Source organism: Manis pentadactyla, chromosome 9 (genome assembly GCF_030020395.1).
Source record: "Manis pentadactyla isolate mManPen7 chromosome 9, mManPen7.hap1, whole genome shotgun sequence".
Lineage (NCBI taxonomy): Eukaryota > Metazoa > Chordata > Mammalia > Pholidota > Manidae > Manis > Manis pentadactyla.
Window position 1 is genome coordinate 90972485 of NC_080027.1, and position 22841 is coordinate 90995325.

Here is a 22841-nt window from a genome sequence, read left to right on the forward strand (position 1 = left end):
TTACAATATGATGTGCCCAAGTCTAGTCGCCATCTGTCATCACACAGCTATCACTGTATTATTGACTGTGCTACATGTTACATCCCCAGAACTGACTTATTTATAGCTGGGAGCTTGTCCTCTGGAGCCCCTCCACTGATTCTTCCCATCCCCCAAACCTCTCCACTAACCACTGGTTTGTTTCCTGTGTCTGAGTCTGTTTCTGTTTTATTTTTCATTCATCTGTTTTGTTTCTTAGGTTTCACATATAGGTGAAATAACATAATTCTTTGTCTGAATTATTTCACCTTAATTCTTCATATTTATTTTGGCTTTTTCAAAAAGTACCTTGGAAATAAAAGCAAAGATAGCAAGTACTTTAAGGGTAAAACACCATCTTTCCAATTCCTATAGAAGGAGCCTACCAGATGACTGGAAAATACTTGTAGAAGTAAATTATTTTAAAGAGTTCCATAAAGAAGAGATACACTAAATCAAAATAATAGTTTATATATCATTAGTATAAAGGCTCTATCCTAAAATAAAATCAATATGGTGTTAAGATAAACCAAAACTAATTTTCTAATGAGCTCAATGAAATGTAAGATCTCATGGAGATTCAGGGTTACAGTTAATTATCCATTCATGCCTATTCCTATTTCAGCCTTGCTGATCCTCAGAGATAATCAACAACTTGGCAACCCAGTTATGTAAACTTAATGCATTCTTTTAAGCTCTGAATGTATCTACATAGAATAAAAACAAAAAATTAAAGTTGTTGCAACTAACAGATTTAGGAATAATTGCTAGAAGTAAATGAGTATCTTGCCAAATCAATAAAGTCAGGGAAAATTGCTGAAAATAAGTGTCTACGTAACCATCTGTCACTGCCCACCACAGTTCTTTCTTTCCATCTAAAACAGAACTGATAAGTCATCATTGATTCACTCCTGAGTGACGTGCATCTTCTTTATCATTATACACAGTTTCATCCAATATATTCACTGCATTTTATTGAGCAACATGGAAATGAGTGGTGAGTCCACAGCCCTAATGTTATCTCAGTTGCTCTGTTGCATTGACAAAAATTATGATAAATTGGATTGTAATTGAGATAGAGAAGGGACACAACTACTTCTAATGCTGAGGTGCCTCTGTCCCCTTCCCCAGTCCTGGGCACCCATCCATGCGTCGCCATCAGCATGCCGGATCACCCATGAAGGAGGGCCACTCAGGTGCTGACCCCTCTGACATACAGCCTCAACCCCTACAGCTGCAGCCATGCAGGAGACCCCTGGGGTGGCCTCCTGGGAGGTGGGTGAGTGCCTTACCTTCTTGCACACAGACGGATCTATCACTGGGCACCCAGCCTAGAGTGCCATTGAGGTGTTTCATGCACAGTCTCTTTGTTGAGCCCTTCAGCTTGAATCCGTCTTGACAGTGAAATCGGGTGACAGAACTCTCATAGAAAACCCCTCCAGCGGGTGTCCTGAAGCCGTTCTCGGGGGTGCCTGGGTCAGCACACACCTGAAGGTCGTTGAACCCTATTGGCAGAGAAGAGAAGGGGCCTGAACATGTTCTGCTGACACTCAGGGTCTCCCCAGGTAAAGGCAGGTGCAGTATAACATCACTCCCCACAAGCCACCCAACTGTGCCCACAGGAAAGCCGGGAACAGAGACATTCGCCCACACTCTGCTGCATCTGCCTTGTGCTAAGGACAGTGCTCATTTGAGGTTTCAGGTCCCTGGCCAGCTGGCCCTTGGAGGTGGGCAATGACAGACACGAAGTGGAGGGGCCGGGTGGAAGTACAAAATTTTATGTCAGAGGTTGCTGGCAGAAGAGGGCTCATGAAGGAGATGGAATCCCAGAGCCGGCTCCGTGAGAGCAGCCGGGGCGGCGGTCCCATGCAAGAGTTCTACAGGGCTGGCCAGGTGAGGGTGGCCCCTCAGAAGCAGCGGTGGGTGTGCAGAGAGGAGCGGAGTGGCCCTTCCCAGCACAGGGAGGTGGAGGTATGACAACACCTGCCTGGGGGGTAGGCAGCCTGTGGGGTTGGAGGCACCTGCCTGGGGGGGAGCCCTGGCTGGTCATTAAGTGGTGGCTCCATGTCCTCATTCTAAGGAAAGTACTGCAGACAGCAGGGGCTCCCTAGGTGATGAATGCCCATTTCCCTCAGTCTGGCAGCCCGGGGAGGCCTTGGCCACAGGCCCATCATGGCATGGAGGTGGCCCACACTTCAGAGCCAAGAGACTGGCGTGTGCCTGCAGCCTGAGCAGTCTGGGGGTGAAGCTGCTCTCACATGATCAGATAGTACCTGTCTGAGGCGGCACTGGGTGTGGGCATGTCAGGGGCTTGGCCCCGTGCTGCAGCAGAGGATGCCCTCAGTCTCCAGAAGGCCTCCAGCTGAGTCCAGCAGACACGGGCCAGCCAGTCGGGAGGAAGGGTGGAGGCAGCTAAGCACATCTGGGGAGAGGTGGTTCTGCCAGGCTGGGCAGAGTGGCTGCTGGGGTGGGGTCCCAGGGGATGAAGGAAGGGCAAGAGCCAGAGGCAGACCCTGAGGCTGTGTCAGCTGGGGTCACTCAGGACTCAGGGGTGGGCACTGAGGTGGGTTTCTGGGAGGAAAAAACGGGCAACTCCCGGGTCAGCTGAGCAAAGGTCTGTGAAGCATCCACTGGCTGGAGAGGGAGGACACAGGGACACTGCCCAAGCAGCTCCTGGCAGGGGACAGGAAGGAGCTGTCCCGGGGGGGGGACGGGGACAGGGATTATGAGCTTCTTTTTCATGTAGCTTGGGTGGTAACTATCCCTGGATTAGGGTCAAGGGTGGGGCTTACTACTGTTTGATTTAAAATTTAGGATGAAATTGATCTGAGTATGTCACCACATGGCAGGAGGAAAGAAAGGATGCAGATGGGGGAAGGGGAGGCAGGTGGGGAAGGGAGGGGACCACCCCAGAGGAGCCATGTCTTTCCACTGAGGCAGCAATCACACCGGAGCCTGCACCAATGGAGAGACATTCCCCACAGGGCCTCATGCTCCAGGACTCGGCTTAAATAGCACCTCTCCTAGGAGTCTTCCTTCCCCCTTCAGTCTGGATGGGAGGTGTCGCTCCCCATTGAGGCACTGGCTCACCTTCCAGAGGACTCCCACTGGGCTGCAAACTTCTGGAACAGGAGACCGGGTCCTAATTTTCACCCCCTCAGCACCTAGCATGGTGTGTAATGAGTGTGGGCATTCCACAAGTGCTCTGCTGAAGGACAGATGGGTGGATGGAGGTTGAAGGATGGATGGATGGGTGGGTGGCAGATGGAGGATGGAGGATGGAGGAGGGATGTGGGTGGACAGAACCACATGCCAACTACTCTGCTGGACTAATCGAGCAAATGTCCCTATGGAATCTCACCAAACAGTAACACCTATCCCTCTGATAGTCCCAGAAGCCAGCATATTCCACAGACAAGGGAGGTGTAAAATGCTCTCTGCCAGCACAGACATACTCCTCACACACTCCCACCTCCTCTCTTCTCCCAAGTGGTCTGCATTCCTGCATTTTTCACAGCCTTCCTCCAGTCCACACCCTCACACACCTCAGCCCTCCTCCTCCCTCTCCAGGGTAGGGCCAGAGGTAGGTTTTTGTTAGGGTTTTGGCTGAGACATCTGTGTCTCCCCCTGACACACTTCTTGGCCAGTCACCCCCTAACAATGAGCCATGCTCATCAGAGTCCAGGGCACAGACCCCTCAGCTTGTCACACCTTCCTGCCCCAGACCCCAAAGCTGTTCTCTCAGAGAAGGACAGATAATTCGAGCGAAAGCTGAAAACTCTGCCTGGAATACACCAGAAAAATGACTCCTGATCTAATAAATGATGAGAGTATCATGAAATTAGACCAGCAGAGTGTCCTTCTGAATAAATTCTGTACTTTTTTACATCTTCCTGCCCCTCCAAACGACTGTCCCCATCCACTTTCTCTGCTTTCTTGTATCATGGTTAACCTCTAATTCCGTTTCCATGTCTGGGACAGCGCTGATGACCAGGACGCTACTGGACACGGGCCACCATGGCACAGAGAGGGGACTAAGACGTGGTGGGAGAGCAATCAGAATATGGGCTGGCATGAGAAAAAAATCATTCTTCAGTAGATGGGACAACTAATCCCGTGGAGCAAGGCAGAAATTCTCCAAGGCTCACCAGGGCTTCAAACCCACCTTCCAAATTACCCCTAGAGGATCAGTTCCCAGCCTGGGTCATTTCCCTGAAGATGTTTTCTTAGTGTCTCTCTGCATTGTGATGATCAGCCACTTCAGGTGGCACCTTGGACAGGGGCTGGGCTGGCGTAGGTGTTGGGGGCGAGGAGCAGAAAGTAACTCGTGCCAGCCAGCTCCAGCAGTCTGATCCAGAACTGCACCCTGAGGCCCTCCCACTCTTCAAATTCTGTGTATGCTCTGGAACAAGCAGCCCTACCTTGGAGAACATAAGAGTTCACAGAATCATTTCCAATATGTTTCTTTAGGGGAGGGGAGAGAAAAAAAAAGAACATCCCATTTTAATAAATCCTCAAAAGCGGCAAGCTCTAGCTTCCTAAATTTGATGCAGAGTGCAGCACCGACATATGAACAGTCTTTGTGGGGTGCTTTTCATGTGTTAGTCTGACTGAGCTGCAGAGCATCCAGACAGCTGGTCAAACACTGGTCTGTGTGTCTGTGAGGGTATCTCTGATGAGATTAACCTTTGAGTCACAGAGATGGCCCTGCCCCATGTGGGTGGCCTCAGCTCATCTGCAGTGGCTGGCATAGAAGGAAAGTGGGACTGAGAAAGAATTCTTCCTCTGCCTGACTGTTGCGACCAGCACACCAATCCTCTCCTGCCTTTGGCCTTGGACAGGAACCAGAGTGCTGGCTCTCCTGGGTCTCCAGGTTGCCAACTGCAGATCTTGGACTTCTCAGCCTCCACAATCGTGGGAGCCAATCCCTTATGGTGTGAGTGTGTGTGTGTGTGTGTGCATCTGTGAGACTTGTGTGTGCATGTGAGTGTGTGCATGTATAAATGTGTGAGTATGTAAGAGTATGGCTGCATGTCTGTGTGAGTGTGCATATGTGTGTGTGCATCTGTGAGAGCGTTACATGTGTGTGTCACAGATTAACTATTGGCTCTGTTTTCTCTGGAGAACCCAGTCTTCCTAAAATTTCCTTGGAAAGTGCAAATGCTGACTGTCCCCCACCGTGGAGGACACCATTTCTCTCTGGACCCCTGGGTTTGGATAGGCAGCCCATGGGGTGGGGGCAGCTTTGGGCCCTGAGGTCTGAGCCCTGGGAGACTGTCCTGGCCCGGGTTCCCCCTGGTGCTCACTCGACCTACGTCCTCTGTATCCTGGCATCTTTGTTACCCGCACTGATTGTCCCGCCCAGCACTTGTGACCCTGGGAACAAATCAGGGGTGGAATGGTGATGGGCTCTGATTCTCAGAGCAAGGCAGTACCTCCTCTACTTTCCTTCTAACCAAAAGCCATGCTCGCAACAGGACTGAGAAATGCATCAAACCCGCTCACACTAAGGGCTCTCAGCACTTCTGGTTTGGCTACTGTTGAATCTGCTGCAGCCTACTGTGTGGTTTTACTGTGAGCGACCTAAGAAGTCTTTGAAAAGAATCATAAAAATGAAAGAGGCATGAAAAGCAATCTTTTGGCTTATTATAACTGAAGAGTCATATTCTAGAAAGGAAGACTGTATCAAATGCAGCCAAACCAATTCAGACGAGGACTTGGCTTCCATTTCTCTGTAAACTACTATATGGGTCTGTGAGGGAAGAAACAGAATATAGACAAAAAAATTGATTATTTACGCATTTACTTGTGAGCGGGTCTTGGGGCTGGTGAGCAAAGAGCTTTGCTGCTGAAGTTTAAGCAGGTATGTTTGCAAACCTTAACCAGAATTCAGAGCAGCCCCAGCCTCTCCCCACCACTCCCACAGTGCCCACTGCCGGCTGGCATTAGAAGCACCTGGGAGGTCTCTGGGCCACCCACCATCTCCCAGAGGATGCCAAGGCCTGCAGAGGCCGAGAGGCAGCCCAGCCACTCATTGCAGGCTGGAGTAAAGCCTGGCCTCCGGCACAGACCCAGGCTCTTGACCAGTACAAGTGCCTCCACTGCACCTTGTCCTGTTCACAGCGCATGTTGAATGACTTAGACCTTGAGTATATCGTAAAGTCTTCAAGGGAAAGAACGTTTGTAGATGTTTTGGAGGCCCATCTGTTAAAGCAGGACTGAACAAACAGCGATGGTGGAACATCTAATGATTCAATAGGAAACTTCCTCGTGGTCCCCCAATGCCTACACCACCCAGGGCACAGTCTCAGCCTGAGGCGCTGGGGACTTTCATCACCTAAAAAGTGCAAGGTGGCCACCAAGCATACACTGAGCACAGCCTGGCTCTGCAGACCATCTCGGCACCAAAGATGCTGTCCAGATCAGAACCTAAGCCCAGACAGCAGTCTCGTGAGATAGAATCAGTCCCAGAGAGTGGAGGGCATACTGCCCTCGATAGTGAAGAACAGAGGGAGAAAGACGTGGTAAGCTGGAGGCCCCCCTTGACCACAGAATGTCTTTCCTCCACCAGATCCAAACATTCCAATTCCAGCTCCCCTGGACTAAATCTGCCTTCCCTGCTCCTCAGCAATGGGACAGGTTTCTCTTAGGCCACCTACCAGAAAATGTCACTGTGACTCCACAAAGCCTTTACACCAGGAAGAGAGCCCTTCTGTTGCATTAAGAAAAATCTTCTAAAAACCGTTTCTACTTTCAAAGGCTGAAAGGTTAGGCACCTGAGCGTCATATGCGTTATAAGCACAGACAAAGAGGAGCCAGGAGGTCCTGAGGGCCTGTTGAAAGGGCTATTTACAGCCACGTGTGCCTGCCCTTTTGCCACCTTAAGCTTCCCCACCCTCTCAAATACCCCTGCTCCTACGCTGACCTCAACTTATCAAATGAACACATGTTTTGGCAGCCTGCCTTATCCCAGAAGCCATGTATTCTGCTGCTGTATCTGTAACGAGGCATCAGCAACAAAGAGAGGCAATATTAAAGAAACCCATTAGGCAAAACTATTCAGCAAATAAATTAATTCTCCATCCCACACCAATTAAAAGCACAAGACTCCTGGCTGCTCATGGTGTGATGACCTGAACTTCCTGACATGCCACGAGTTCCCGGGCACCTCGCAGCCAACCCTATGTGTGGGCTGGTCCATCTTTGCCCCCAGAGGCTCCCCATGGTGTTTGTCTGAGGGGTGCGTTCCTTCGGAGCCTGAGATCCTAGAGAAGTCCACGTATTCTGGCAGTCCAATCTGAGCCAAGGTCAGGCTCAAACATTCAGACAGTTTAGGAGTTGCCAAACATCTTCCAGGAAATGCTGGAACTGAGTAAACGCACCCCCCAAGCTGCCCCAGACGCCTTAACTCAGAGAGATGGTAGTAGAGGTGAGACCAGTCCACACAGGAGAAGCCATGGGCCATAGAGGAGCACAGGAGGTCTGAGACTCAGAATGTGGGAGAAACAGCAGATAGGCAATTTCAAACTGTTAAAATCACAATTAAAATCATGAGCAAATGTGACTTGCTTTATAAAATTCATTTATAATCCATATTTTCATAACAAGATCATTAAGTGTTTCTTGACCTTTTCTGTTCCAGTCTAAATAGTCTCCATGTTGGGCACAATTTTAGCTCTTTGTTTTTTAAAATAAAAGGGACCAAGGGGAGAAGAGCATTTAAGCAAACAGAGATGGGGAAAGGAAAATTATGATCTATTTAAACATTCACTCAGTCCATGAACAGGCTGGGCACTGAGGGAGGAGCTCAGGGGCATTCCCTCCACAGAGTTGTGACCCAGGGCCTCCTGAAGAGAGCAAGCTAACCCCTAGGACTTTCAGGAGTTTTTGATCTACAAGTTGTGGCCTTATAAAAGGTCACAACATCAATTTTAGGGGCTACAAGCAGCACTTTCTAGAAATGAAATAGAAAGGGAAAGAGTGCATCCGACATGAGCAACGTGTCATTTCATGTGATTTCATCAGTTCTATTTATGCACACGTGCGAGGCTATGGTGTAAAATATCTTTCAGTGGTTCAGTCAAAAAGGTTTGAAAAACACTGCCTCAAATACACTCCACCTTGTCATTCTATTTGATGACATAAACTTACTTCCAACAATGTAGTTGGTGCTTCAAGGCATAGGGTTTGGGGAGAGGCTGTGCTCTGAATCCTGACTCAGCCATTATCTAGCTGTGTGACCTTGACTAAGTTACTTAACCTCTCTGTGTCTTAGGTTTCTTGATATATAGATGGGTTTCTGAGAATAGTGTCTACTTCTAGGGCTGCCATGAAAACACAGGTAGATATACATACATGTAATATGACAAGCACAGGGTAAGTGCACAATTAATGTATGTTGGCTGTTATGTTATTAATATTCAAGCCATTCCCTAAAAAAAAGCATATGGCTTTATAAGGAGGCAATCTCCTAATTTCCTAGAGGCACCTTAAATTCCAAAAATATTCAAGCTTATCTTTTTCCCTAACTTGCCCGGGGTTGTGTCTTTGAAAATGGCTGTTGAAATGGGGACAACAAATACTTCTAGAGTCTTTCTCTTGGGCCAAACAGCTAAGCCATAAAACAGTTAATGACAACACAGGAAACTTCCAGAGAGTTGAAGTCCGGTTTCTGCAAATTAAGGGTCATACTTGGAGGGGAAATCTGAGGTCTGGGAGCTTTCAGAATGCTGACAGCTCTGGCCCTTGTTCTGAAGCCAGCAGCTGCTCCTGGAGGACACTCTCCAGTGCTCTGGCTTCGGGGGCCCTCAGGCTCCCAGGCAGCCCCCAACTTGGGCACAAGGATGGACATTCCTGGGCACCAGTGGATCAAACCAAAGCCAAACAGGAACCACCAAGGTGTCTAAGATTTATACAGAAAGAGCACAGAGCAAAAGAACAGGTTAAGGCAAATTTTCCAGTACAATGCAAGACAAAAAATTCAACAAAAAAAAGTTTCTAAATTAATTTTGCTTATGAACCTAGTGCTATGTCATTCCATACTTCAGGGTACTATTACTGTACATGTTTAAGAGGTATCAGGGTGGGGTAGGGGAAGAGAAGCTGACTACTGCTACCATGTACCAGGCTAAGCAGACCTTTCCCTGCAGAGCAGTGTCCCTCAGGAAATACAGCAGAGGGGCACCGGAGAGCAGGAGCACGCTAGCTTCAGCAGTACCATCTGCCAAGCCAAGAGCATAGTGGACCATTTATTACAGCAAGTTTATACCAATGAGATGCCCCGTAACCCCGTGCTTGGAAAACACAGCCATGAACTTGGGGACATAGTTTGCCACAACAAGGGTTGAAGGCGCTGGGTTCTGGATTCCATTACCCAGAACCTACAGTGAGCATTGTACCTACAGTTATAAACAGAATAGCAACTGCAAATTTTTGGATGGTAATCAAGTTAGGTACCTTTTCCCTAGAAACAGTAAGAATGTTGTCACGTTTCAAGAAACATCCAGAGAAGATACAGTCTGCTGTGCCTGAGCAAGTAAACACAGCAAAAATAAGGCTTAATAGCATAATTTTGTCTTGATTAAAATGCATAAAGACCACAGATGTGGAAGTCACAGCACTCCCCATCTGATGCCAGAACTGATACTTTTCCCCTCTGGATTTAATTCTCTCTGATTACCCAATTATTCCTAAATCCTTTCCCTCAGTTACAGCTCCAATAAAGCTGGTAACAACACTAACTCATAATGTGATTTTCACTCCAGTTTCATGATGATGCTCTATAAAAGCATGCCCACCAACATAACAGTTTCATTCCAGATTGTGATATTATAATGTGGAAAAACAGAATAAACCTTTATCCCACTGAAATAAAGCAAGCACAGAAAACCATTCATCAGAAAAATCTGAGGGTTTCTTCCATCGGTAGGAAGATGGTGGCATGGAAATTTCATAGTTGATATAAAATTTAGGATATGAGTTGACAAAACATTTGAAGAAGGCATGGATAAACTTAAAAAACAATTAATAAATTAAAAATGGGGCTCTTTTCTAAAGCAAATCCTTATCCAGTATATAATGAGGTTGCCCATCTAACCAGTTCTGTGACCTGGGTTTTAATGCCAACACTAAATGAGGCAACTGGGTGATTTTTCAGGTCTCTTCTGCTTCTGGATGCCATGATTTCTGGTCTCCTTTTGATAAAAATTGGAACAACCTCCCAAAGCACAAGCATTTAGGCTGAAGAAACTCAGGAAACAATTTATGGGGGGTTTAAAAAAATCCCTAGAACACATTCTACAAATGCCTATGGCTAGTTGTTGTTTATAAAGAACATAGATCAGAGCAATACTAAAACCTCTTTCCACATGCACAGAACTTAACAGTTTACAAAGTCTTTTACATACACAATCTTACTTCATCCACTGAGCAACCCTGTGAGAGAACTATAATGGTTTTATGGTATTCATTTTTGCAGCCACCCTGTGGGTACCCAACTGCTGAGAGTGCTCACTTTAAAACCATCTTGTCAGAAACACTGCATAACGGGTCATCACATACTAGAGTCCAGACCATCCATGAGGTTTTCTCATCCCCATTTATGTTCAAGTGCCACTGGGCCTCTTTAAGGGTTTGGGAATCGGGAGGGGGAATAAGATGGTATGTGAAACAGGAGATGGAGGAGAAACCACTTTCATGTCTACAAGGAGCAGAAGAACTAGAGCTCTGTGCTGGCCTCTGTTTGTTTTTAAGATTATTAGCTTGAAGAAAATCATGTTTCCACCACCTATATAAAGTCACTATAAAAAACTTAGCCAGATATGCCAGAACCACCATTTCTGTTGTATCCACCTAGGGCCAGCTGACTTGGGTCAAAGCATGACAATGCTCAGTGACCAACTGGTGGGATTGGTGCTGGCAGATCCTTTATGAATGTGGTACTATTTAAATACAAACTTTCATCCCTTATCTCCCTTACAACGTTATTTAAGTCAAATGGGAATTTACAAAAATGTCTTGAAAGATACAAAATAATATGGAAATAAATATCAGCTGAAACTTTTTAGCAATACAGAAATTACAATGTTATGGTTGGAAGGAATATTAGAGGCCACCTAAATAACTTCCCTCATTTTATAGCTGAGAAATTTGAGATCAAAAAGCCTAAATGATTGTGCAAACCCACAAAGCTCAAGTCGGAGAACAGGGACTAGTCCAGGGATGGGGGTTCCCACCCAGGCATCTTCCTACTGGGAGGGCAGCAAGGCAAGCCTTGGTAAGGGCCACACTCCTGGGCCCAGCTGGAATTTTGACCAGATGGCACCTTCACCTGGGACCACTACCAAGAGCTGCCTTCAGGGAGAGGTACAGGGACCAGGTCATTAAGTAGAAATGGTTTCCTCTAAGTCAGGATGCCTGAATGAATTTGTGTCAACAGATTGTATGAGTATGTCATTCTTTTCTAACCATAAAACATGGGGAGCATCATTCTGGCACAAAATCAGTTGTTTTTCTCCCTCTTCTAACAAACAGTGTCAGAGCACAGCTGGGTAAGTATGTTAAAACCCCCCTGCAACAGGTGAACAGGGCTAAAGATAAAGAAGTAGTTTGGGACACCTGTTGGTAGCCTGGGACACCCGTCCCCAGTCTTGCAGATCACAGCCACCTCCTCTGGAGGCTGCCTTGTATTCCACACATGCTGCTCCTGTGCCATCTACCCAGTCCTCCCCAGCTATCTGTGTTGGTAGAAAGCTCATCCAGGGCCAGAGACAAGGGGACCCGGGCAGAGAGGTGGGCCAGTGCCAAGCTCAGCTTGGGGGGCTACCGTGAGCAGTGGGAGCTGTGGGGCAGCAGGGACCTCCCAGAAGAGCAGTGCCCAGGACACTGGCTAGAGAACTGCCCTCAGCTCAAGGCACAATGGTGAAACACAGCCGCCAGGGACCAGTGACCCAGAGCCTCCTCAACCTGGCTGCACAGGATCCCAGGTTTCTTTTCTGATCCAGTGAATATGGACATAGAGAAGGAGCCTCCCAAGTCCCCCATCTCTCTCTCTCTCTCTCTCTCTCTCTCTCTCTCTCTCTCTCACACACACATACACACGGGCACACATGCGTACAGTTGCATTCTCACCCACCAGGCAGTTGTGGCTCAAAGCCATTACATTTAATTTACAGAAATACACGGAAGTGCCACATCTTGCCTCTGGGTCTCCACACCCAGCCTCATTCCTGGCCGCAGTTTGGTGTGAACAGGGAGGCTCTACCATGGTAGAAGCCTGCTCTAGAGCACATGAGGCCTGGGTGGAAGTCATTAAAGGACAAGAGGTGTCCTGCCAAATGACTTGTCCTTTTGGATAATGCCATGACCTGTCTTTGACTAGCAGAGTTCTCTGGTCTTCCTGTATCATTCACAGAACATGGGTGATTTGGTTTCTTCACGTGACCTATGTCACTGTCACATCAACACTGGCAGCAGTGAACTGCTGAGTTCTAACATCCAGTCACACAGAACCCCAGCCCCGGGGTGTGCCTGGGACCGACTGGCTGGCTGCCCCTGCGGCCACTAGTGAATCATAGAGAAGAACATCCTTCAGTGCAGGCGTGACAAGGCTGCACTTACCTTCTCCTAAGCCCTGCGGTCCTGTGAGGGTTGGAACCTAGGGTTGGAAGGCCCTGGGACAGTGCCTTGAACAACACGGAGAGGACAGAGACGTGGGTGGGGTAAAAACCAACCCCTCAGCCCGGCCTTGCCATTTTCCGTGAGCACAAGAATGGCTCTCTGGCCATGGGGCACAACCAGCAGTGCACATACCACAATTCTTTATGGGGAACTCTCTTTAGGATCCCACAGCACCCTGGTTTGCAAACATGTTGGTCACACAGCTCTTTGTCAAGGGCACCCACCCACTATGCACCTGGGCCAAGATAATCGCTGTGATCTGTTCATATGGTAAAATGTTCTGAAACCATTAAAAGTACATTTTGGGAATTTTCGAATCATTAAATATTAGCGATTATGGGACAATATAGGTAACTGAAATAATACATGCAGCATTATCCTTTTTAATATACAAAACAATGCATGTGCATAGGAAAAAAATGAAATATCCCTAAATATTAAGTGTGCTATTTGGGATTGAAGGTTGATGGGTGATTTTTATATCTCCTTTATCCACTTCTATATATCCCAAATTCTCTGCAATGAACATTTATAGTCAAGAAGCAAATGAAATTTTTTAATGACCTCTAATGGCAAGGAAGTGTTAATTAAGTTGGGGGGTTGGGAGATGGCCCATGTGGTTCTACAGACACACACAGCCTCAAGATTAAAGCATCACCAAACAGTGAGATTCTTCTGGAAGAGTGTGGTGCTGAGGACTAGCTTGCTTTGGCGGGTGTTAAATTCCACAGAGGCCCCTGCAGGCACAATATCCCTGCAGTGTTTTCCCCAAATCACCTCCCTGCCAGGGGAGCAGCGAGAACACCGAGTTTTAGGGGTTGCTGGTGCCAGGATGTGGCTGGTGTGGGCTACAGCTCCCGTCCCCAGGAGCGCTGCCTGCACGCTGGAAATAGATGGTGCTCTCGCTGGGCAGGCTCTGTGACACAAGTAGAGACCACCGCCTAGTCAGGACTGATAATGAACCCTGACATTGCATCTGAAAGTACTTATTTCCAAAACACTGTATTATAAATATGCTGTCAATGGACTTAGGTGGTTTGTGAAAAAAGGAGGTGGTTTGACAGAATACTGCCCTTTCCCAGAACAATTATCCTTCTCCCTGAACTCAGCCTAAAGTTATGTGGAAGATAAAAGGAAATGCTACAAATGATGAAGATGTTCTCCAGGCAGCCTCGGGCTGCTAAGGAGCAGCTTTGCCTCAAAAAAATCAGTCACTCAAGGGCACTGAAAACTTGGCCCTTCCTATTTGCAGATTTCTACCCTAACTTAGAGTCTAAAACACCATGTTACAGAATTATGGTAATGATGGAGATAGAGGGTGTTTGTCAGCAGTCCAATAGTGGAATAAATTAAGATAAATACAGGGGAAAAATGCAAACAGATACTTGTTTACTCAGAAATAGGCTCAGGTTTTTTTGTCACAGTTTTTCTTGCAGAATTTCATAAAATCTCCAAGCCTCTATAACATACAAGCCAGTCAGCCTTCCTTTCTCTAGTGCCAAAATGCTGCTTCTATCATTATTGGCCAGTGAACAAAATAGAAAAATCTGCACTTGGGACTTGGGTTAAACTGAGGCTGGCACAGTGTCTCTGTCCTTCTCGCTGAAGAAACAGCATAGAACTTTGTGGTCTAGGATACAGCTGTTGGCTAATTTCCTCTTAGCCCAATTCATGTGCTAATTTCATCTCTTTGCTGTTATTCCAGCAAGAAGCCACAGGTTGTGCCTTCACCTGTAAGATGTTATTAATTAGAGCCAACAGGATGAGCAGGAATCATGTGCTCCATCTGCATGGCTACTGGCTTCTTTCATGAACGTGGTGCTCAAAATATTTCATGCCAGCCAATCTGAAAAACCATGCAAGTCTGGTTACATTTAAGGACTCTTGGATCCTGCAGGCCCAGACAGTCATACCTTGAACTACCCATGCAAATGAGATCATCATAATTTCAAATATGGATAGGAAGAAAATGAAGCAGCTGCTATTTAACTTTTTATGGAGCCCACAATTTGTCTCAGCTGGCAAATAGGACAGGCTAGGAACTAAAGTGGCTCCAGCCTCAACTCTGCACTAGAGAAAAAAGTGTTTAGGGCCAAATCACTCACTCTGGCTGGGGGCGAGTATGGACCATAGCTGCCAGGCCAGCTCTGTCACCTCAGTGACATATGACCTTCAGCAAGTTACAGAAGATGCCAAAGCATCATTACCTGATCTAAAAAAGAGGGATTTGGAATTGTCCTGTCCAATCTCAGCCCTGTGGAGCACTCAGGGAGGCAAGGATCCCTGGGTGCTTTGAAAACTCCAAGAGGAATCAAGTGCCATTTGAGAAAGACCTGGATTGATGACCTGAGGCCCACAGCGCTTTGCCAGAATCACAGACGTGCAGCGGAGAGCCTGAGATCCCTCCTTCAGAGACTCTAGGAACATCCCCACGTTTTACTGTTCACTCACCGTGTCACCCATCAGCCAGCTAGACAGTTGGGGAAGGGAGAATGAAAGTATGTTTCTGAGGTCACTTCCAACTTAGAGTCCAGGTGCTGTTCCCATGGCCAGTCATGGTAAACTGCTGATGAGAGTCTGGTGACCGTGTAGAGCAAAGAGAGCTGGGGTGGGGTGGGGGTCAGGAAGCAAAGAGCACACAGAGGCCTGCTGTGTAATAGAGAATTCGGCTGCCCTTGTGTGGATAAAATGAGAGTTCCTGTGGCCAGGATTCTCACCTGGCCGTGGTTGACTAGCTCCCTGCTAGGCATTACATGGCTGTTGACTCTATATAAAGAGCTCCGCTCAGTGCTCTGGGCGACATGATGGCAGGGCTGCAAGGCTGCAGGAGAGCAGAGCAGAGGCTAGAGTGGTGGCAGCGCCGAGGACAGAGGCCCAGAGGACGGCTGTGTGGGACGGCTGTGCGGGATGGCTGTGCAGGCAGAGAGGCCCAGAGGATGGCTGTGTGGACAGAGGGGCCCAGAGGCAGAGACTGGCTTGCTGCATACAGACTCGCTCTGTGTGAATGGGATTCTAGTGACTGACCTGCCACCTGGAATGAAGTTGGGTATAACCCTTTCACCACAAAGAGCATTCTGCTGTCAATTTTCTTTGGTCACATTGAATCCATAGCAAACTTGCCCAGGGCTGAAACCCATTGGCAAGACACCTTGTCTCTGGTCCCTAGGTACCCTCTAAATCCTTGGGATTTTCTGAGTAATAACTGTCTTTGTAACTCATGGTGGTCCCTGATAGCTTATGCTAACAAGATGACTCAGGTGGGGGCTAGCCATGCCAGAAAGACCAGCCATATGACCACAGGTTGGGCTTTGGGCTGTGTGATACCAGCCTGATCTCCATGGAGGGGAGGGGTGTCAGAGACTGAATTCAACCACATGGTCATGGCTCAATCAGTCATACCCTTGGCAATGAGACCACAATAAGAACTCTGGACCTGAAGCCCAGATGAGCTTCCTGGCTGGTGACACACTGATGCCCCAGAGGGTGAAGTGTCCTGGGGACACAGCACTTTTGGTTTGGGACCCTCCCAGGCCTCACTCTGTGTCTATTGTTTGACTGGTCTTCATTTGTATTCTTTACAGTAAAAAAGTAATAATGAGCATAGCACATTCCTGAGCTCTAGTGAGTCAATCTACTGAACTATTGGACCTGAGGGGATAGTAAGTCCCCCCCCCCACACCACCACCACAGTTAGTAGTTCATTGGTCAGAAGTGTGGGTGGCCGGCAAGGCCCAGAGCTTGTGGCTAATGTCTGAAGTGGAGGCAGTCTTACAGCGGACATGCCTTTAACTTATGGGGTCTTTGCTCACCAGGTAACTGGTGTCAGAACTGCACCGAAGGCCCTAAGGGGCCAAGGTGGCAGAAGGTCAGTGACCTGCAGCTGGATTTGACCAGAAAACTTTGGGCTGCAGTCTTATTTTATCACCACTTAGCTTTGTGATATTATGCAGGTCACAAACCTTTTCATTTCCCTGAAACTCAGCTTCCTGACCAGCAAAATGGGGGGGAATAACCCCTGCCACAGGGAGTTAGGAGCACTGAATGAAGTATCCCACCAAGCCCTGGGTAGATATCCAGGGAGTGGGCATCTTGTTTCAGCAGTGAGGGTGGGCAGAGCTGAAAGTGAGGCAAATCAGCAACTTGCTTCAGGCCTTGAGACTTAGGTGGGGGGCTGAGGCATGATGTTGCTTAGGCCCACAGGCCAGGAGAAAAGTGAGGGGACAGACAGAATTTGAAAGTAGGGAGATGGTCCAGAAATGCTCTGGAAATCTCCTTCTCTGAGCAGAGCATCTGACCAGCTGTGCACCTGCTGAGAATGATCTGTCCTGAGCATGGATTCCAGGTTCAGCCTCAGATGGGAAGGGAGAGGCTGAGGCGATGGGGCTCTGGGATCATCTCCCACTTCTTGTTTTCTACATTGGGGTTGCAGGCAAAATTGTTGGAAAAAAGTTTTCGCTGCTATTAAAAAAAAAAAAAAGTTTGAAGAATCAGATGACAAAATTAAAGTGGCCAACCCTTGGGAGGGAGAGACGGCTGATTATTAGTTCTGCTTGCAAGGGAAGGGGGTGCTAGGATTATGCAGTCTGCTTAAAAGCCTGTTACTTCCAGTAACAGGTTTTCAAAAAGTCAAAGAAAATCAAGCTAATCTCAAACTAATCTGACAGGGAGACTCTAGAAGATGAAAAGGTGACAAAAAACACTGAGATGCTTTTCCAACTGAACAGCTGAAGAAAGTGGCTTCATATGTCAAGACCTGAATACAAAGGCTACCATGATGCACAGAGGTGAGGCAGGAGCTTGCAAGAAGAGTGACAGGTAAGTATAGTGAGTGAAACCTAAACTGACTTGCCAAAATCTTAAGGACCAAAAACATGGCAGGGCAGCAGGGATGGAAAGTGGCTCTCCTTGTACATTTATCCAGCATGGAGCAACCAGCCACAGGACACTGCTTCTAGGGAGAAGTGAAGGGGACTGTTTCTTTTTACATCATTCTGATCGGGATGGCAAATAATACTGTCTTTCATCCTGTGGCTTATGGAATTCTCACTGACAACAGCTTCCTAAGTCTGAGAGCTCCCCCAATGTCCTCCTGAGATGTCCTCTCCTACATCCCCCCCGTGTCCTCCCATGTCCTTCCCCCATGACACCCCCACATCCTCCTCCTCTACTTTTCCATAACATCCTCCTCCATGCTCCTGGCCAGGTTGACCCCTGGAGGAAGGGGACTGAGGGCAAAACCATGACAGCACCACCCAGCACTGGGCCTTCTCCACCCCACCCTGCCTGTAACTGCCAGGCATCTACCTGCTTCCCTTGTTTCTGAGGATGGCTCTGCCCCTCAGCAATCCTCATTTAAACAGATTTCAGACAGTCCAGGACCCCCTACCAGGTCAGTGACATGCCCAGGGGAGGGCTGGGGCTCATGGTCACACACCCATTTACAACCGCGGAAACTGAGCTAAGAGGAGTTAAGAAACTTGCCAGCGTATCAGGTTAGTAGCACACAGGGCCAGGATCTGAATTCAGGGCTCCCCAGCTGAGTCCCTCTCTGCACGACCCCACCCTGAGAGGCCTGAGAGGCCCTGGACTGTCGAATGTGGCTCATCTAAGAAGACAATGAAGGGCCTGTGGCAGGGAGGTGGGCCTGTGGAGGCTGCAGGGCCTGGGAGCTGGTAAGGGCCCAGCCACGTGGAACTCACTAGGGAGTCACAGAGAAGGGAGTGGGTGGATGGCAGGCCTCCAGGTTTAGTGTCAGAGTCTCAGGATTCCTCAGCATCAAGGTTCTGGAAGGGTTTTGCTTTGAAACTCAGCCTTTCCAAAAGTCCTCTGGAACTTGGGGAAATGGTCTTTGTCTGTATCCTTTACTCTCTGAAGGGCATTATTTATTTATTTATTTATTGCAACTCAAATCACTGTTTCTCTGAAGTTAAGCAGCCTGTCTGCTCAGAGCTGCTTGGCTGTGGCTGCCTTGGAGCTGCCCCGACTTCCCAGAGGTCTCAGATGCCTGCCTTCTTAAAGTGAGACTGAGGCACCCAGCAGGCTCTGCCTGTGCAGCCAGTGTGAGGCGGTGCTCACGTGCTCCTCTGCAGGCCCGTGCTGCACCCAGAACACACCCTGAGAATTCCTGGGCGAGCTGGCGCCAGCTGCAAGACCCCAGCCCAGGGAGCCAGCCACACTTTCTGGGGCATCAGGTCCTTTCCTGGACAGCTTTCTCCCTGCTGAGTTCATTCTCATTCTTTACGTGTTTCAATAAAGCCAAAGTTCCACACTGACACCCAACTGTAAATAAGCCTGGCAGCTTGCCTCCCATCTGCCTGAAGAGTGCAGACTGGCACAAGGTGGACACCAGGGGGCCATGGGCTTGAACCCACACCTGCGCTGGCAGAGACGGCTCTGGGCTGCATGTGCTCCTTTGCCCTCCGTGCCCCTCCCCTGACCAGCCACGCCAGCTGGGTGGTAAGCGGCCTCAATTCTGCACTGAGTGCCCATCCTCACCTACGAAGTTTTTGTTTTCCTTTAATGGCTTCTTCAGGGTGTCTGACTTTTGTACTTAAAAAGTAGGAGAAATAGGAAAGGCAGTGATCAGTGGGCACAGAGCTGGGCACACTGGGGTCCTCACAATCATAGCTGGCTGCCCACCACTCGCAGATCACCCCACCTGAGGGTGACCAGGCATGGCGTCCCACAGCCCCAGAGCGGGATGCGTTCTTCTAGAAGTCCTTCTCCCCTGACACCTGGGCTGAGGGAACACTGCCATGGGACAGCCTCATCTCACAAGCATGCACCGCAGTGTGCACCCTGCCCCACAACTCATTCACAGATCGGCCTAACAGCTAAAACCATTTAAGCTGCTCCTGGCTCCCACACAAAGTGGCATTTCCTGTAGGCTTTTCTTGGATGACCTTCCAGGTTTTGGAGGGCCACCCTCACTCCAAGGGGCTCTGGCTGCATGTGGCTTGTGGCACCGGTGATCCCACATGGCTGCCCTCATGCACCTCTCCCCAGATGAGAGGCCTGGCCCACACAGTCTCTCAGCCACAGCCCTGCCCTCTGATCAGTCCCCAGAAGAGGTGCTGACACCACACAGCCAGTGAGAAGCAGGGCCAGGCTGTGCTGTGAGAAGAGGGCGAGGGTGGTGCCTTAGTGACTCAGCCCCCAGAGAACCCCTTCCTGCTCCACATTAGCGTTTGTGGAGGCAGTTCCTTGCCTCAGAGCACAGCACAGAGACCCAAGACTGACAGCCTGCCTTCAACCTGACTCGTCCCTTCCCACTGCTTAAGCTGGGGCAAGTCAATGAACTCCTCTGGGTCTCGTCCTTGCCTGCAAGAAGGGCTCTCCTTTCTAGGTGCCTCCCTCCCAGCACTGTCATGGGCTTACAGGAGAGGGGATACACAAGCTCTTGGAACTCTGCCTGGAGGGCAGCCAGTGCACCCTGACCACTATCACTGTCACTGAGCACCCTTTGACTCTGGGTGGCGTGCACAGTTCCTCCTCTGCCCCCATGCAACATTCTCCTCACTATTCACCCTGTCCCTCTAATTACTTGGCCACATGTCTATGGACCCAGCTGGGCCAGGGGCTCTAAATCCCACACTGCGGGTCCCTCCCACAAGCTGGTGGAGGCCATGGGCCCTCCTCAACACAGCATTTTAAATGCATGAAAAAAGTGAATAGGTTATAAAGGAGACCCATCATGCTGCTACAGTTCTCAACACAGTTTTAAGACACAGACTGGTGTTTGTGCTTCTTTATTAATACACAAAATAAAAAGATTTCCTACTAGGTCTAATAATCACCCTAATCCTGAAGGAGTGGTGAACACAGATGGTATTCTGAAAGACTCGCAGCAACCATGCGCAATAGGACACCACTGTGATGTCACTGCTCACAAATCACATAGGCTATGCTGCTCCAGCCAGTTCTTTGCCTGCACGAATAAGGACATGCTACACTTACGTCAGAGATTACTGAAAATAAAAAGGGATCTTCTCTAAGCTCACAGACCTCCTGAATTCTCTTGAGAAGCTTGATCCAGACTGAGTCTCCAGGGGTCCACTGTTCTATCTGTCTCTGTAACTGTGGCCTCAAGTCAAGAGCTTGGAACACAGGAAGGATTTAACATTAACTTTTAATGAATGAACTTAGGACATTGTGCCAGGTGCTACAGAACAGAGGAGGCTGTTGCCCTCTAGAAGCTAAGCTTTGTACCCACATGTAACTTGTGATGCAGGATCAAGGCTGGAAAATGCCATAATACAGATGGTTAGAAGTGATTGTGTGCACGTGTGTATCCAGGTATATGTGTGCACATGCGCAGGAGTGTGTGGTGGGGCATGGAGGATTGAGATGGGAGTCGTGCATTTATCAAATTATTTTGAAATTATGAGTTATGAATCTATCTCCTTGACTAGGGTAAGCTTTTCATGGACACAGACCATGTTTTATTTATGTTTGTGCAACAGGAATGACATTTGGAAAATACTGAACTGATGTGTTTTTCACTTCCTTATGATGGTGCTCCCTGCCCTCCCGCAGTCCCAGGAAGATGCACCCCAGGGGAGAGGAGTGCAGCATGAAGGAGGGAGGCAGGTGAGGAGAGAGGGGCCGTCTGCACCTGTCAGGCACAGGGTGGGGACAATAACCCCACGGCTTCTCTGACTTGGCGAGAGTCACAGGACTGCTGTCAGCCCATGGGGTGGCTCCATGCACTTAGGGGCAGAGCGATTCTAGGCCAGAGCCCAGACAGACACACAGAGCCTCTCCTCACCCCGCACCCTTGGGCCACCTACAAACCTGACCACGGGTTGTCACCAGCCTCAAAGTCTCAGTAAGACATGACACTGACACAGAGTCTCCTTGGTCAGACCCTCTGATCACTTAGAAAGTGTCCATGTGCTAAAAATGTATCGTCCTAGGGAGCAATGTCTTATCCGCCTCTCATCTTCGCAGAAGCCAGCAGCAGAGAGGGGGTTTCTCAACAGCTGCCTCCACCCCCATCCACTGAGGCATCTTCCCTCTGCACTCCTGTCACATGGAGAAAACCCTGCAGGGGAATGTGCCTGCCATTAGCAAAGTAATCAGATTCCCTAAAAGCTTTAAGAAAATTGGTATTTCACCTCTGCCACTAGACATGAGCTCAGTGCCCCAATGGGCACGTGTGACCACTGCTAAAACCGCTTACACTGGTTTGACCTCTCACAGTTTGTGAAGGACCCTTGGGCACAGGGTACCATTAGTCCTTCCTCCTGTTACATCCTATTTTGGGGATAAGGATGCCGGGGCTCTGAGATGTTAACTGACTTGCCTGCGGTCCCGGGGGAGGTGGCAGGGCCAGGATGGAGACTCCCTGGCCTCCCTCCCACGCTGACCGGGCTTGGGGCAGAGTCGTCTGAATCGCTCTGAAGAGAGACTCTACCTATTCCATTCTTGAAAAGCCCCTGGCTCCTCTGGTGAGGCCAATCAAGGACCCTCTCTGGTCAGATGTGAACCTGCGTTTGCTTTCTGCACCTGCCCGCAGCACTCATAGAGCCAGCACACCTGCCCTAGAGAAGCTCAGGAGGCTGCCATCTCTATGGCTTACTGACCTCATCCCAAGGTCCTCGTCCATTCCCCTGCCCTGACTTCAGGGGCATCTGCAAGGCTTTCTGGGCACAAGAAGGACTCAGCCGATGCTGTCAGGCTCTTGTGTCAGCAACTGGGCCTCAGCAAGTCCTGCCACCTTGGCCGGTAGGCCAGCTGGCTCCTCGGAATCCCTCAGCCCAGCCTTGGCTCCCTGGTGGAGGCAAGTCAGAGCTCTAGAGGCATCTGCACCACCATTGCCCCACAGACTTTTCTTTTCAAATTTCACCCTTTATTTTTATTTATTTTTTTAATTATGGTATCATTAATCTACAATTACATGAGGAACAGTGTTTACTAGACTCCCCCCTTCACCAAGTCCCCCCCACATACCCCTTCACAGTCACTGTCCATCAGCGAAGTAAGATACTGTAAAATCACTACTTGTCTTCTCTGTGTTGCACAGCCCTCCCCGTGCCCCCCCACACTATACATGCTAATCATAATGCCCCCTATCTACTTCCCTCCTTCTCCCTCCCTTCCCACTCATCCTCCCCAGTCCCTTTCCCTTTGGTAACTGTTAGTCC

The 22841-nt window shown here is 48.9% G+C and overlaps 1 protein-coding gene across 3 annotated transcripts in view; it reads right to left on the reverse strand.

Moving 5' to 3' along the window:
• SUSD4 (sushi domain containing 4) overlaps positions 1–22841 on the reverse strand; it is a 105227-nt gene that overhangs the window by 35391 nt on the left and 46995 nt on the right. For 2 of the 3 annotated variants that reach the window (XM_057507794.1, XM_057507793.1), the window contains exon 3: positions 1311–1523. In XM_057507794.1, the coding sequence (XP_057363777.1) occupies positions 1311–1523 (213 nt within the window). Of the gene's footprint in view, positions 1–1310; positions 1524–6677; positions 6741–22841 lie in introns of those variants that run through there. The other variant, XM_057507795.1, reaches the window with a different exon arrangement.